Genomic DNA, 17638 nt, shown 5'->3' with positions numbered 1-17638 from the left:
GCTCCTCTTTCAAACATTTTTTTCTATTTCTTTTGAATTTTACTTGTACTCTAGGCAATGCAGTGGAATCAAGTAAAGTCGTTCAAATATGTTTAACGCACATTCCTTCCTCGTTTACCCAGTTTAATGATTTGGAAGTTTCGTAAGATCTCTTGAAAATATTCTTGTGATTAAGAATCTTCTTGTCGGACACCTGATTCTTCTATGTTCTGAAATTGTCTTTGTTCTGATGAAGTTTAATAGAAACTGCTTATTTTAGTGAGCACACTGGCATAGGTTATATCAATTCCTGGTTTCTCAAATGCTACCAGACACACTTAGTAACTGGAATCAGTAAATCCCAGATAAAACGGCAATTTATGTTCATTGCACTGTTCTTTAATTTGGTTCACAACTTGCAAATGGTCTGTTGTGCTGTATACAGTTGCAAATCCAGCTGGTTCTTTTGCATGGTTATAATCTAATGTTTGTCTGTGTCAGGTGAATACTGTTTGAGATAATTTTAGTGAATGTCTTCTGCATTACATATAGGACGCTGTAAGAGTTATTCTTGTTGTCGTCTTGTCTTTCTAGTCTATCTTTTCCCTCTTTTTAAGATGTGGACAATCGTGATTTTTCCAGTCACTGTTCTCATGTAACACCACAAGTGACAGGAATTAGTGGTTTTCGCAACGATTTGTAAGTCCTAATTTTGTTATTCTACTTGATACGGGAAAAGGAAATGCCATAACCTCAGAATTAGTTGTGCATCTTTTTCCTGATGTCATGTTTTTCGTCGTGTGGAGTTACGTTATCGCTTTCTTTGCTCTTACTTGTAAATGTTAAGCCACGACATAGATAATAGGGGAAAAATTATTAGCAGTAGATTGTATATGTCTTAAAGTATGTGTTTTGAAGCTGAAGTGTCGCATTTCTAACCTAAGTATTAGACTTTCATACAAACATAATATTACCCAAGAATTTGTAGACTAGTATCACTGTATGGGAGTCCGAAGTATTTTTTGTAGACTTTTGGTAGTTGGTAATTACTCATTGTTTCTCCGAAATATAGTAAGTGGATGGAAAAGTAAATATTAATAGAATGCCCGTGAGTAGTCCCAGATAAGCATAGCTGTTGCCGTTCCTCTAATGTCAAAATTATGAACTTTTTATATTACATACAAGTTTTATAGAACTAAAGCAGGAATTGTGTAGATGTGTTTTATTAGCATACACTGCCATTTAAATGCTTATAGCTCAGAGAAAAGTGTGTAAATTTCGAAATATTATTCTCGCCTTGTAGATGGTTGAACAGTGCAGAGATGCAAAGGATTACGCAGAGGAATTTTCGGCTTTAAGCAGAGTGCAAGGAAAGAAATTACAACAATATTAAACACTATGAAACAGTTATACTTTTATTCCCTTAAACTGAGTAAAACAGTTTGACATTTGATTCTAAAATATTTTGCAGAATAACAGACGTTGCTTCTATTGCTCACCTGAATGGCGTTACGTAACTTTTGGTGTATATGCTCGGGACGTAATTGCGACCGTTGGTCCCGTCAAAGCACACGTGGAACACAATACGTAATCGCATTTTGTATAGCAATTGAATTATCTCCGCGCTATACAGCAGTTTTTCTTGACACTTTTTAGCATGCAAATTACCTTTTCTTTTGTTTACCATTGTTACATGTTCACAAACATACGACTGAACTTGCGTATACCAAATATAGCTGACAAGTATGTGGAGCGCACTTTTTTAAAACAGTTGACACATATTGTAGTTCAGATGAAGAAACACGGTGGTATCACAATGCAGCAGCTCATATTCCCGGGAAACAGCTGCAGAAGCACTTTATTTCGGGGAATTAAACTGTCGTGGAAAAACAATACAGATTAGAGTTTATAGGTAGAGCGCAACTTTACCATAGAAAGTTGATAAGAAAAACATATCAGTGTTATGGGAAGAGAGACTGAAAGAAATAGTAACATAAAGCGACGATTAATGCAATGATTTTATGTAAGTAGCGGTTGGTTTAGCTTCTACTGATAAGCTACCGGCATATCACTCGTAGCGCTGCACTTCTCTCAATTGGCAGACGTTAGCTCCCTAAGCACAGCAAGATTTCGCAACACGCTGTAGGCCGTAGACCCCATCAGCGCCCGATACACGGGTGTGGCACTCTGACGACGACGGTGCGATCTGATGGCGATGTTCCATTTACACAGCACAGAGCTGTCGGTAACTTGAGATTGGTGCTCGTCTGTCAAGCTCTGGCGATGCTAGTGATCTTACTGCGTAACTAGTCCGGAGGCTGTCGGACACTCGGAAGTCTGGTGCCGGTGAGGAGTTGGGGCCAGTAGTGAGAGGTAGCCACTGGGCTAGAGGTCCTCGGCGTCGAGGACTCCGTCGGCGTGCAGGTCGTGCAGCACGTCGATGAGGCGCTGCTCGGTGAGCGGGTCGCCGAGCGCGACGTCGACGGAGCCGATGCAGAGTAGCAGCGCGAGCAGCTGCGAGCGGCGGTAGTCGGCCTGCAGGCGCTGGCGGTCGTAGGCGAGCTCTCGCTGCACGTCGAGGCGCAGGCTGCGCGCCGCGGCGGTCAGCGCCGACCAGTAGCCGTCGAGCAGCTCGGCCGTGCGCTCGCGCCGCAGCGCCGTGCCCACCGAGCTGACGAGCAGCAGCGCCACGTCGTTCGTTGGCCGGCTGTACGTGACCATCTGCCAGTCCAGCACGGCGCACTCGCACGCGCCGCCGCCGCCCGCCTCCTCCTCGGGCTCGCCCCCGCGCTCGCCCTCGTCGTTGCCGCCGCGGAACAGCAAGTTGTTGCACCAGAAGTCTGTGTGCGTTATCAGCGCCAGAGGCTCCTGCCGGCAAAGTCGATTATTTTGCGGGTCACAGTGTAAAACCATTATTTTTTGAGGAAGCTTATAATAAGACGTGCACGTTGGGGGAGAGGGCAAAAGAGAGAAAAGTGCCGTGTGCAGTTACGTTCACGTAACGTAAGAAATCAGCAGTTGATCTGGTTGGGAGCAGGGTCGTTACTAGGTGTTTTACCACCCTAGGCGAGAATTGAAAAATGATCACCACCACCACCCGACAGCCTAACAATGCAAATCTCGCATTGTTCGTTTGGTTATTAAACTAAGGTGGCCAGGCTTGCTTCTTTTTTGGTGACCGTTCTCAATTTTTGTCCTTTGTCCTAAATTTCTTCAGTTTGAAATTACTTTTTTTCCGCCCCAAAATTTTGCGGCCTTAGGCCGCCGCCTATTATTTCCTTATGGTAGAAAAGGCCCTGGTTGGAAGAACGGAATAGGTACAAAATTGGTTCCATTGGACAGCAATGAAACCCTACTTTTCTGTTACAACTGCCCTGTATGTATCATGTTCGTCGCATTACTAACTTGTCATGTTTTGGTTGTACATTATGAGGCTGGTACAATCGTAAATCCAGATGTTTCAAGTTCATAATACCAGTCAATCCTAGATATTTGAGAAAAAAAATATTTTTCTGTATCCGAATTCCGACCCTATCCTGCCCAGTCATATCGATTCAGTATCAGTTTGAACGAAGGCAGAACATGAATGTTACTAGCAACCGGTTCACCCACTTCCATTTGTCGTGACACCTCTCAACTATTTCGGAGTTCACGCCGAAACGAATGAGTTCCCCATCTTTCCGCGTTACTTCAGATTTGGGTACAACGTTACTAAATAACATGTCTCCCATCGGTAAAAATTTACACTAGTGGTTGTCAAAAGTAGACATTTGGTTCTGTTTCAACCTGCACTTACCTCCAAAATTATTAAGATTAGTTGGTTCAAGCAATAGTGTCTTAAAGGATAATATAAGATGAACGTGAGCAAAAGGAAAAGAGGGTAATGGAATGTAGTGATGAAGTAATTAGATTGGAAAACGAGACGCATAAAGTAGTAGATGAGTTTTGCTATTTGGGTAGCAAAATAACTTACGATGGCCCAAGTAGAGAGGATGTAAAATGTAGGCTGGCTATGGCAAGAAAAGCGTTTCTGAAGAAAAGAAATTTGACATCTAATATAGACTCAAGTGTCATGAAGTATCACCAGCTGCGACATAGTCGCGTAAACGAACAATGAACATTCATTAGGAAGTATGTTCTGGAGGTGATTGTATGGAAGCGGAACATCAACGATAAACACACAGACAAAAAAGAGAATAGCTTTGGAAACGATGTGCTATAGAAGAACGCTAAAGATTAGGTGGGTAGTTCATGTACTTAATTAGGAGGCACTCAGCAGAATTGGGAGACCAGATATTTTTGGTGCAACGTGAATAAAAGAATGGATCGTTTGACAGGGCATACGGCACACCCTTAGACATCAGGTGATCACCGATTTAGTACTGAAGGGAAGTGTGCGGGGGTAAAAAATATATAGGGGGAGACCATGAGATGAATACAGTAAGCAGATTCAGGAGGATGCGTGTTGCAATAGTTACTTAGAGATGAAGAGGCTTGCACAGGATACAGTAGCATAGGGATCTTCATCAAACCAGTCTTAAGACTAAAGGCAACAATTCTAGGTCAAGATTTTTATTTGATATCTTGGCTAAGCAGTGGTTTAGTGGGTAAGTGTACACTCAGTCACCTGCGGCGCGAGCAGGCTGGCTATGATGTCCTTGGTGCGGGGCCGCAGCGCGAGCAGCGCCGCCAGTACGGGTTCGAGGCCCGGGCGGCGCTCGAGAAAGGAAGCGAGCTGCGGCAGGCCGCGCTCCACCAGCTGCTGGTAGGAGTCTGTGGCGCGCGCCGTCTGGAACAGGAACGGGTACCGCTGTGGCAGCGACACCGGTCCGCTGCCCTCCCCGTCACCCTTCACCTGCAATCGTGAAGAAAGGGTGTTGTTCGTCACTAATGCTGCTCGGCATTCTGAAGAGGTTCGGCGAGGGAGGATACAGTTCGCTTAAAAACACGTTGACAGAGTGCAAAACACTGACCTTGAGCGCCAGCGAGAGGGCGTGCAGCCTGGCGACGGCGGCGAGTGCGGCGTGCGCCTGGCGCAGCGAGAGGCCGCGAGAGAAGTCGGCGCCGCCGAAGCCGCGCGCGCGCAGGTCCTCCAGCACGAGCACGCTCTCGCCGTCGGGCCCGGGCTCCGTCTCGGCCTCCGGAGGGACGTAGCGCGCGTGGTAGCACTCGGGGATGGGCAGCCGCACCGCGTCCGCGCCGCTGCCCGCCTGCCGCCGCGCGAACGCCTCCAGCTCCGGAACCACCTGCAGCCGGAAGCGCCGCGTCCGGCGCGCTTTTGTCACTGCCGCGCCTACCGTGCATGTTCTGTTCACCAGTACAGCGCTCAGCTAAAGGCAACGCGCCCGACGCCGCTGCCGGAGCGTTGCCAGCACATCCGGCTCGTTTATGGCGCGGAAGGCGACGGCTGTCTCTTCAATTAAGAGGTCGTGGCCGGCAAGCACTGAATGACATCATTCATCTATCTCGGGTTGCTATAGTGTCTGTAAACGGAAGCGCAAGCGGACTACTACTCACTTCGTCTACAACTCGCCGCATTTTAACTGGATGTGTTCTGCGTATTGACAAGATAGCACAAACCGGTTTATAAATAGTCCACCCCTCAGTTTTAAGTGAGGATCAGACGACTCTGGTTCTTGTTCAAAGATTTTATGTTGTCAGACATTCTGTGTAAACTGCTAAGACGTGAGATTTTAGTGAGTGTATAGGATGGTTGGCTCAGCCAGTCATGTAAGTGATGAGCCAACCATAATTTCCAGATTCACAGTTCCGCGGCTTTAATGGTACGTCTTAAGACAAGGGCTGTGGTAAGTCGTCTTGTTGGCGTTTGTACCGTTAGGAGTCTCTCTCTCTCTCTCTCTCTCTCTCTCTCTCTCTCTCTCTCTCTCTCTCTCTCTCTCTCTCTATGTACGGAGAGGGAGACACATTGTCTAGATCACGCCTTGTCTGCATGTCATCTCAGATATATTCGTAGTGGAGCTGGTAAACATGACGTTGAGGCCCGCTCTTCAGTTTACAGACAGATAACTTTCTGTCGTGTTTCATGGCATTGCACACACAGTTCGGACAGCTGCGCGCGCGCCCACACGCACACGCAAACAAACTCGCGCGTGCGCGGAGGTATCTCGTAAGTACTTTGTCGCTTATCGCTTTGTACAGAGCGCTTAGACTTCCGCGTTGAATAGTATCGTCATGTAACTGACTGAGTGACCAGACAGGTTGGAGGAAAGCATGGACATATTGTCAGCAATAAAATGAAGTGTAGTAAAACACTGGCGTTCAAACCAAACTTCATGACTGCTGTACTTAACCACTCTCCTACACCTAGGAGCTCAGATTGAATTGTACATAGCTTGAATTGTCTACATTACTTGCAGGATCACAGCTACCACTGGTCTAATCTGTCGACGGCAACTTCATTCAGGAGGAGCGCTTAATATCGTGAATTTGTGCAAGTGTGGGTGCTCATTCGTCATTGCCCCTATGAGCCACGACACTGGTTATCGCGTCACTGAGATAACTGTCGATTATCTGATTTGTACGCTCAATTAATCTCCTAAGCGAACAGGTTAGTCGCGGCATTATAAAATTTGTCGGCTAATCGACATGCTGTGGAACTCTGGCACGGTTGTAGACATTGAAAAGTAATACCGCATTTAAAAAAAAGTGCTAGAGGTCAAACGTTCACAGTCGCTGTTTGCGCTAGAAAACCCGTTGGAGGCGCGACAAGCAGGTGAAGACGTGATGGAAGAGAGCGACGTACCTGGGTGTAGAATTTGATTTCACGCAAGTCGAACTGCGCCTCGGTGACGAAGTATCTGCTGAACGGCTCCCTGGGCAACAGCTTGACGATGAGCGCGGCGGAGCGGTCCGCGGGGTCCGCCTGGTGGCGGTAGGTGGCGCGCACCGCCACGATGTCGCTCAGCACCGCGTCCGCCGCGTCGCAGCCCGGCCGGATGCACATGTCCACCACCTCCACCTGCTCGCACGGGGAGTGGAGGGGAAAAACTGTGTCGCAGTCTGTGGTTTGTCTTCCCCGACATCACGAAACGAACGTGTCTAGTTGACAAAACACTCATTTTGCATTATATTCCTAGAAATTGTGTTGAATTGCTCAGTCAGTATTGTGTAAATAGTGTCAGTACCTTTTGAGCACCACCGCACTTTGAGTGTTAAAACAGCGTGTACGCCACATCCGTTGCAGTTTTATGTCGGAATATCACTGATGTTAAGCGTTCATTTGGTGTGTCCTAAAATTCTCAGGTTTTGCTGAACTCTGACACTCGTCTGGTATTTAAGCAGCAAAGAATCGAGGAAGATATTATATCTAAGCAGCGAAGAATTTGCGAGATAAATAGTTGCAAAGCTGAAGAAAGAGAGAGGACGCCGAAATGGCTACACACGGGCTTACGGCGTACCAAAGAGGATTTTGAAAATAACTTTGGACGTTGATGGGTCACACTCATTTGATTTTGTTTTAGCTATCGGTTTTTTTTTGTTTTCACAAGGATAACTTAGAACAAAGCAGCCATAAGTTACTCCTATTGCAGCTAGGATACCAAAAGTGACATTTTGAGGTATGATTCCCTATTCTTTGATCAAATAATCCGTGTTGCTGTATTTGTGAAAAATTATCTACTTTCATTCCAGACTATACGGAAAACACACACACACACACACACACACACACACACACACACCTGCTGGTGCCCCTTGTGCGACGCGATGACTTCGGCGATCCAGGCGCTGGTGACGGGGCACTCCTCGCTTTCGTCTTCCTCCTCCTCGCCGCAGCTGCTGCCGGAGCCCTCTGCGCTGCCCCCTTCCTCAGACATCGCGAATCCGCTCTCGACCTGCGGGCAAACCGTCTTACTCGCGTGCTTCCGTTAGATCAAAAATTTGCGGGATGGAAGGCGTTTCTGTTGCACATTCAAATACGTCAGTCAAGAGACTCTTCAAGATACCTATATCGTAAGGAAAAGACATTGCCTAAGTAAGCCCTAGCTTGCTTTGTAGCGTCACTTGTTGGACATCAGATATCGTGACGCCATCTGTTCTTCTGTGTGGCTCTGTGTACTAGTGCGCTCGACATCCATGAAAGCGTACCTTAAATTTAATTTCTTGCTCTCAGGAATCATGCTTCTGGTAGCCATGGTAAGTTTGATTTATTTTACCACACTCGAGTAATAAATAGAAGAGTTATCTTTTAGTTAATCAGAATTGACACAAGTCATAGATATGTACGCTCGTTACTATCTCTAGTAGATCCGTGACTTCCTGTCTCTAAAATCCGCTATTTAAATGCGTTGGTAATAAGTACGGCACACAAGAACCGCCCGTATCACAGGTTAGTCGTGCCTTTTCTTGTGGTAATTGCTTCTGTCCAGTCCAAGATTTCACGTTGACTCTGCAGTCATTTCTACACACACATGTAATATTTCCCTGAAATATCCTGTTACAGGGAGTTGGATTTCTGAATAGCCTCTCCTTTGTTGCAGGTGTAAGAACTTAACTGTGCTTTATTCTTTGTCTCTAAATTTTCAAATCTCGTTTAACACTTTGATTTAAGCAGACTAAATCGAAATTGCGATAGGTATCAAGACGTAAGAGCAGTGCTATATTTCGAAGGTAAAGGTATGTGTGTATTGTAGTCAGGAGAAATTGGCTTAAAAATGTTGTGCGTAAACAGGAGCAGTAGTAGGTGCTAAAGAAAAGAAATGCAGATGCACAAAAGGTTACTGGATCACTCCATCTGATAAGCTCCGATAGTTGACGCGTGTACAGGTTATTGCGGCAGGGCATTAAATAGCTGCGCTGGCGTTATCGACAGCTCAGATGAGTCACGGGCGGCGACCCTTTCTGCTCTTTGCACGCAACACCGGCTGCCGACTTCCGTACTCGCGCTCTCCGCCATCGATTGAAGAGGAACACCCCCCACCCCCCCCCCCCCCCCCCCCCCATCGTGTCCCGTTACCTGAGCTTCACGCATTCTCAATAGCGACGACGCGCAATCGCCGCTGTCGATTCTTTCTACTGCAGGTGGAAGTCTCCGAAACTGGCTGGAATGCAGTTGAAAGTACTCCGTTAACGATTGAAGTTTACTTTTATCGTAGACATTTGACGTCCGTTCAACCATACGGGCGTGGAGATAGGAAACAGTAGAAGGTTGTGGAACATTAGTGAGAAAAGATGTTGTTCTGAGCTGAGATTTCCCAGAAGAAAAGAAATGCACAGATAAGTTATTTCAGGGTTAACATGCAGCAGTTATCTCAAACAGAATGTGACAAAGTGTGTCACAGTGAACGCTTACGGAGAGTGAGATTTTCCTCCATTAGTGGGAAAGACGAATGGGTGTGGCACAGGCGCTGGTCGAAAGTGATGTAGAGTGGCGGGCGTGAGCAGAGCGGCGCGGTGGCGGCTGGGAGGGGCCGGAAAGGCCGCTGTGACTCACCTGCTAGTGCGTCCCCGGAGGCACGTGGGCAGCAGGGCGGCAGTGCGCGCGTCCAGCCTGCGGCGCGGTCTCGGTGAGACTGGACGGCGCGGACTGTGTCGCCGCGGCGAGGCGCGCGCAATCGATACAGCCAGCGCCAGCGCCGCCCAGACCGGCGCGCCCCCTACCCCTCCCCTCAGCGCTCTCGATACGCCGATCGCCGTACTCCGTAAACCGCCGTCATTCCCATTCACTAACAGCGGCAAACCGTATTCCAGCGACAATGGAAACTTGAAGCGAACGCGCTGTGGTTACCATTTTCTTTCTCTCCTCCCCATCCAATTAGTTAGTTACTTATCCGGGGCTAGATGTTTCGCCACCCTAGGCGAGAACTGAAAAATGACTCCCCTCATTATTCCACCATTTGCCTCCCTGATACCCCATCCACCCGATGGCACAACAATGCAGATCTCCTGTATATAATCATTAAACTAAGGTGACAACATGCCGTCATTTTCTAGGGACAGACCTCAATTTTCATGCTTCATCCCCAGTTCCTTTAAAACCGATAGAGGACAACAGATGCCCACAATTTCTTACTTCTTGTCTGGAACTTTTGAAATTTCCCAAAGTAATTGAAATAGGAAGAATGTGCTGAACATATTAAATTAGAACCCGACTGAATATACAGGTGCAACCAAATTTGACATCAAATACTTACTTTAATTAATTGCAAGAAAATGAAATTGTAAAAGGGTGGACCTATTTTCTGTTACAAATCAAATTTTCCTAGAGTTTAGAAATTATGTTGTACTGGTGGGAGACATACTGAAGCATCAAACTAAATCATTTGGATAATTGTGGTGTTACTTCCTTTCTGTTTTAATTGAAATGTTTTTAGAATAAGGAGCAAATCTAATCTTTTACAGCATCCACTTTCTTGTGATTAAATACAAGAATGAGCCTTGTTTGCATTTTTTATTAAGTGTTCTGCAACTTCTATTAGCCACTCAGTCAGTGGCCCTAAATTAGAGACAGCAGCTGCTTTTAGCACATTCAGTTGCTCACGGTGGTCGTTAAACCGTAACTAAAAAAAAAAAAAAGTTATGCACATTTTTTTTTCATTGAAGCGTTTCATTAAGCAAAGTTATTGGACTTCGTACATTCGTTCTTCTGTACAACAAAATTTTTTCTTCAGATTATTTTTCTTGTACAGAATAACAATGAAATTTCAGTATGAGATCAAAATTAGCTTTGCTTTTATGTGCTGTCCCATGTGAGTAACATTGAAAATTTGTCAGAAGTAATGCTCTGAATGACAGTACTTTATTCTTATTTCACATGAAAATTATCACTTATATTAATTTATGTTTACTGGACAATCATGATAACACACACACATTCTTTGTTAATTTTCAATGTTTCTGTTCTGCTTTAGTTATGAGGCAGATAGCGGCAATATGTTTACTGCCAAAGTAACTATTTATTTATCAAGTAACTGTTCAGTATGCTTTTCAAAACGATTTGGTGATTTAATTTTTACTCTTTCTGATTTTCTTTCTCCTCATTTGCTCAGTTTTTTCCCTTTTTGATTTGAAATTAATTTTTTCTGCCCTTTGTCGCCTGTAAAAATTTTGCTGCCTTAGGCGACTGGCTACTCTTGCCCAATGCTAGAAACAGCACTGTGCTTACCTTACCCTCCACTTCTTCCTAGTCATTGGATCGTTCTGTTGCTGCTCGACGAATATTCTGGTGGTAGTATTTTTTATATCTATGTTACAGTCGCACTTTGCAAACCACTATGAAGTGATTTGCTAATGGTACTTACTATTGTACCACACATTAGGATTTCTTTCTATTCCATTCACATATGTAGCACGAGTGGAATAATTGTTTAATAGCCACTTTGCACGTTGTAGTTATTATTTTCTTCACAGTACCTATGAGAGCAATATGAAGGGTCTGTAATTTATCTATAGATTCTTCACTTATAACTGGTTCTTGAAAGTTTGGGAATACCCTCTTCTCAGATAGTTGGCTTCTATATTAATGTGTTTCCCAGTTCACATTTTACAGCTTTTCTGTGACAATATCCCATCAGTGAAACAAACCTGTGACCAGTTATGCTAGCCTTTGATAAGTTGAATACCTCTCTTTAGTCCTTTTTGCTATGGGTCTCAACATTCAAGCAGTATTCTAAGATGTGACCAATGTATGTTTTATAAGCAGTCTCACTCCGTAGATTGACTCAGTTTTCCCAGCCAGTGAAACAAAGTGTGCTGCCAGCTTTACATAGGGTTTTTGAACATACACTATGTTCAAACATAATCAACTGCCTTGAAGATCAAGAATTATTGACAAGTAGTTAGCAAAGATTCAAAAAATATTGCTCTTGTGAAACACAACTAGCTCTTTATTCTCATGTAGTAATGTGTGCTATTGACAGGCAGTGGTGGGTTGATTCCATATTTTTAGATGTTCCTGATGCACTGCTTCTAGTCAAATTGCTTCCCTATGTAGTATTGTCTCATTTGTGAGACAGAGTTCACGAGTTCCTATCAGAAAGGTGACAGTTCATTGTAATTGGCAGAAAGTCATTGAATAAAACAGCAGTAATGTCTGGCGTCTCCCAGGGATGTGTTGTAGGCCCTCTTGTTCTTGACTGACATAAACAATTTAGGAGACAATCTGAGCAGCCCTCTTAGATTGTTTGCAGATGATGCATACATTTACCATCTTGTAAAGTCATCAAATAATCAAAACAAATTTAGTCAGGATATCTGCCTGGAGCAAAAAGTGGCAATTGACCCCTAAATAATGAAAAGTGTGAAGTCATCTACATGAGTACTAAAAGGTATCTGTTAAATTTTGCTTATACGATAAACTACACAAATCTAAAGGTGAAAAATTCAACTAAATTCTTAGGGATTACAATTACAAAGCAATTAAATTGCAATGATCACATAGGTAATGTTGTGGGGAAAACAAACAGAAGACTGTGGTTCATTATCAGAACACTTAGAAAACGCATCAGGTCTACCAAAGAGACTGCTTATACCACGCTTTTCTGCCCTCTTCTGGGATATTGCTATGAATTGTGGACTGCATATCAGTTAGTACTGGCATAGGACATCAAAAAAAGTTCAGAGAAGGGCAACTAATTTTGTATTATCATGAAACAGGGATAGAGTGCCACGGATGTAATACACAAACTGGGGTGGCAATCATGAAAACAGGGCCTTCTCAAGAAATTTCAAACAGAAACTTTCTCCTTAGACTTAACAATATTTTGTTCGCTCCCACCTACATAGGAAGAAATGATTACCATTATAGAATAAGAAAAATCTGAGCACGAACGGAAAGATTAAAGTGTGTGTTTTTCCTCACACACTGTTCGAGGGTGGAATGATAGAGAAATAGTTTGAAGGCAGTTTGATGAACCCTCTGCCATTCACTTAATTGTGAATTGTGGAATAATCGTGTTAATGTAACTCCAACTTTAGCACTCTGATCATTTGATTTTCTATGCATTCAAATCATTACACAGAGACATTTATGCAAATTGATAGAATTAGTTATAACTAATAATTATTTTTATTACATGTTACTACTATTCAGTGTTTAGTAATTTGCACAGTTTTACATTCAGTTCATTTAAGGCAAGTTTTGAATCTTTGAATCACTTTGAAATGTTATTGAAATATGACTTGATTGGAGACAAGATTTTTCAAATAGTCACTTCTGCTTCACTTCATGAACCTCCATATAACATATGATGCTGCATTTTCTCTACTGAGAAATTTGTATAACATTTCTGCTTTTACTTTGCTGTTCCTCATTTTAGATTGTCTTTCATCTTTCAGTGACTGTTTGGACAGTAACTTTGGTGCCACTTACAATCTTTACTCATGACCACAAGATAAGAGTTTGCCATGGTTAACAAATATGTAATCCCAGTGTCCATGTACTATTCGCTTTATCTACTGCCTCACATTATATCCCTCTCAGACTTCCACTTTATATAACTGTTTGCCATAATTGACTCTTCGTCTACCAATATTACATAAGTGGCCCATTACACATATGGCTTGTCTTGTGCTGAACACTGCCTCCACTAACAACTGTCTGACTAGAAGAGAAATATCACAAACCTCTGATTATCACAAGCTATTAATTGTTGTTGGAACTCAAATTTTGTTCTCACAGCCTTAAGTCATCCATTATTTCCTTTCTGAGAATAAACCAGCTCACACATATTGTACAGTCTGCAGTATTGGAATAAATCCTTCTGGTTTTCCAGGCTGATCTGTTTGAGGTTTGTAAATGTTATCTGAGATTTTTCCTTTATTGATTCAGTTTGAGGCTGTATTTTAAATTTTCTAAAATTTAAACATCTACTTTGATTGCCCTCCTTCAGAGACACTTGTTGATGTCATTCTGTGCATGTTATGCTTACTAACGGGCAGCAGTAACGTGCTATACAGTTTCCATCAATTTAACATTAAATATTGGTAGAACTTAGATTCAAATCCTTGTATAGAAGTCCAATTTTGTTATGTGGGTAGGAGTTGGGTATAATTGAAACCTGCCCTACAAGCAGTCTACAGTACAGGTAACACATAAAAGGAATAAATTTGTACTTGTGTGTTCCACTTGCAGAAAGGCAGACCTCTCAAATTTTTTTGAATAATCAGAACTTTAGTATTAGTATCCCTAATTGCGAAATATTACTGTGAAATGCTATTATGAACAACATAGTTTGGTAACTAAGATTGTCATTGACTGGAGACAAGTAAATACTAGCAGTCTAATGCACAATCCTGTGCTTCCAGAAACCTGTGTAAGAAGTGATATTATTGTGCACACTTTAATTAGTGTCCAGAAGTAAATAAATATATGCTTCAAATATGTCAGCTTATACAGATTAGCTCTCTAAACTGACAGTAAATATTACTGCAGCATGCTTGACAACTTGATAATTGTATTAAAAACAAAGATTCCAAGACTTACCAAGCGGGAAAGCGCCGGCAGACAGGCACATGAACAAAACACACAAACACACACACAGAATTACTAGCTTTCGCAACCGATGGTTGCTTCTTCAGGAAGGAGAGGGAAAGACGAAAGGATGTGGGTTTTAAGGGAGAGGGTAAGGAGTCATTCCAATCCCGGGAGCGGAAAGACTTCCCTTAGGGGAAAAAAAGGACAGGTGCACACACACACACACACACACACACACACACACACACACACACACACACACACAGCGTGCGTGCGTGCGTGCGTGCGCGCGTCCCCCTGTCCCCCTGTCCCCCTGTCCCGCTTGGTAAGTCTTGGAATCTTTGTTTTTAATATATTTTTCCCATGTGGAAGTTTCTTTCTATTTTATTTACATGATAATTGTATTAAATAGATTTCATAGTTCTGTTGTAGTGAACACTGCTGGAGTTTTCCATTTTTATTAAACTGGTACAGTCTTTCTGAGAGGTCGTAATCTTTTCATTAAATAATTCAATATATAAACACATTTTCTTTAAGGGTAAAAAATGGATTTGAGTGACTTAAAAGTGTGTTTGTTTCATTTCTCTTAACTTCCTAATGTTTATGTTATTGTGCTGAAAGTTCATGTATGTCAGTATTTGTGCAAACATGCAGGCAAAATAGAAGTGACAACATAAATTCTTGCACTAAATTAATCTCAAGAAATGCTTAACAGATGTTAATCATTGAAAATTTTGTTTGCTTTTGAAATTACAGGTGTTGGTCTCCCCTGTTTTGGCAGGATTGGCAGTAGGAATTGGTGTACCAATACTGTTGTTCTATGTATATGGTGTAGTCCCAGTATCACTTTGTCGCTCTGGAGGCTGTGGTGTTTCTACATCCGGAGCAGGAGTTCGTTTTGAATTTGATGATGAGAATGACATCCTGAGTGGATTGGGTGGCTTCGGACCAAGAGGCACAGGTATTCCTTTTTGAGTACTGAAACAAACACTTTAATTTATATTAAACAGGAAATTCAGCTTAGGAATTGTTAAATTACACTGACTGAATGGCTGGTCAAGTACTTATCTTTAAGAAATGCAATTCCTTACAGTGCAAATAATAGAAGCATTCAAAGTAGAAAATTATAATCCTTGCCTTTGTAGCTATACTTTCTTTCTCCAAGATAATCCTCTTATAAAAATGTTACACAATGTTCCATTAGTGGGACTGTAGTAAATCATAATGGATGACTGCGTGGCTAGGTTGTTTGATTATTATGGTTGCTGGGATAACCATAATGGCCTGGGAATGTCATGATTTGACAAAGATGTTTTGGTTGTTAGCAGGCTGATAGATGGGGACAGTGGGTGGGAGAGTGACGAGACATATTTTAAGGGCTTGACTTAAACAAATCATAACCGAGGTGGCATAGTCTATTGAGGTGTTAGAGGTCTGGATGATACCAGAAGATAAGGAGTGCATTTCCCTCTTTTTTTTATGTTTTCAGCTATGTTCTTAGGAGCGTAAGGAGAGGGAACTGCCTAGGAAATTTGTGCAAGGACCAGATCTATCATGTAGTTTTGGGAAAGGAAACCCAGAAAGAGGTTAATGGTATAGGTGTTCAGGATTTTCGTGTTGGGAGAGATGTGTCTTGTCATTGTTTAGGCTGTAGGGAGTGGAACATTTGGTGTGGTGATAGTGGCAACTGACTGAAGAAATATTGTCTGATTTGATAAAGACTGAGGTTAGAATGCTAGTCTAAATGAGAGGTCAAGCTTTAGGGAAAGTGATTTTGGATTTGGAGAGGAGGAGGAGACCAGTGTTTAATACCTCAACAACAATGAGGTCATTAGAGAGGGCGCACAAGCCCAGATTAGGGAAGGATGGGAAAGGAAATTGGCCATGCCATTTCGAAGGAGCCGTCCTGGCATTTGCCCTAAGCAATATAAGGAAATCACCGAAAACTTAAATCAGGGTGGCCTGATACTGGTTTGAACCATTGTCCTCCCAAATGCGAGCCCAGTGTGCTAACCACTATGCTATCCTGCTTGGTTTGGATTTGGAGGGCCAGATGAATTTTAGTTGCGAAATGAGTTCTGCTGTTACAGGAAGTAGAGGATTTCTTCTTCACTAGGAGATGAGACCACAAACATATCAGTATTTTGTACCAAGCCAACAGGAAAATTCCAAGCCCATTAAGATCCACAGAGCCATTGCCTTTGTGTTTTTTTAATTTTTTTATTTTTGTTTAATAAAATCTTATCCAGTTGTCAAAGGTGATGTTCTTATGAGTGAGTGTAGGTATAGTTCATTATTCTGACAATAGATGAGGTTTCTGTGAGACTATATTAGACACTGTAAAGAGGTACTGTAACATGACCGAGAGGCAGTGTGTATGTGGTTGTTGCCTTTTGTGAAGGGTGAGGCTCTTAGAGATGGAGTGCAGATGCTGTTGTACCAAAGCTAAAATACTTTTGGATGGAGCTTTGAAATCTACATTAGGATGGCTGGGATAGGTTTTTGTATATTTTATGTAGTGAGTTGGGGGGTGTGGATCAGGAGCTTTATGAAGGCAATGGTGAGTCACATAAAGTTTTTAGGATTTTCCCCACCTCAGTCTGGGTGGAATGCCTGAGGTTACTAGGAACTGTGTGTATGTTGCTATGTCTGAAAGCTGATTAAGTGTGTCTTCTACATACTCTGTGTGGTAATGTACTCCAGTAGTGGAGCTTTTGTCCACAGCAAAGTTAAAGTGGGCTGCCTTCAGACCACAATTAGCTTGGGACTCAGTTGAAGTTAAGTTGAGGCTTATATGATCTTTTTCCAGGAAGGATTTAGGAGTGTTGCTGTTAAGTGAGAAACTGTGGGAACACTTGGGGAGGGTGGTTTTTGGAAGTAAGAGATTCCTTCATGGCTAGCTGATAGGAGAATCATACTAAATGGGCTGAAAGGTAGATTATTTTAAGCAGCAGCAGGAATTTTGGTTGGCAGAGGCAGTGTGTTGTACTTCTTGTTTCTATTGGCTGTTGTAGAAATTATTATGCCAGATGTAGCCAAATCAAGACATTGTTTTGCGCACTTGAAGTATAGAAGAAGTCACTGTTATCACTATCAAGCAGCTGGGCTGCAATAATGGTGTGGAAAGAGGCTGTATGGTTAAGATATATAAAAGATTCTATTGCAGCATTCACTGTCAGTGCATGATGGAATAAGTGCTTAATGTTGAAAATTTTTGTTTTATTTTTT

General features: G+C 42.8%; 2 protein-coding genes across 8 annotated transcripts in view; one reads left to right on the top strand and one right to left on the bottom strand.

The window, feature by feature from the left end:
• LOC126268754 (E3 ubiquitin-protein ligase RNF19A-like) overlaps positions 1–17638 on the top strand; it is a 354985-nt gene that overhangs the window by 309834 nt on the left and 27513 nt on the right. For all 7 annotated transcript variants that reach the window (XM_049973936.1, XM_049973935.1, XM_049973938.1 and 4 more), the window contains one exon: positions 15167–15371. In XM_049973936.1, the coding sequence (XP_049829893.1) occupies positions 15167–15371 (205 nt within the window). The remainder of the gene's footprint in view (positions 1–15166; positions 15372–17638) is intronic.
• LOC126268831 (uncharacterized) lies at positions 1369–9552 on the bottom strand. Its single transcript, XM_049973942.1, has 6 exons — positions 9431–9552; positions 7680–7832; positions 6743–6958; positions 4953–5225; positions 4607–4834; positions 1369–2847 (listed from the first exon to the last, which is right to left on the bottom strand). The coding sequence occupies exons 2-6, from the start codon at positions 7812–7814 to the stop codon at positions 2365–2367; spliced, it is 1335 nt and encodes a 444-aa protein (XP_049829899.1). The 5' UTR covers positions 7815–7832; positions 9431–9552; the 3' UTR covers positions 1369–2364.

Source organism: Schistocerca gregaria, chromosome 1 (assembly GCF_023897955.1).
Source record: "Schistocerca gregaria isolate iqSchGreg1 chromosome 1, iqSchGreg1.2, whole genome shotgun sequence".
NCBI lineage: Eukaryota > Metazoa > Arthropoda > Insecta > Orthoptera > Acrididae > Schistocerca > Schistocerca gregaria.
The sequence above is the reverse complement of the archived record's forward strand: the minus strand, read 5'-3'. Positions and strand labels throughout refer to the sequence as shown.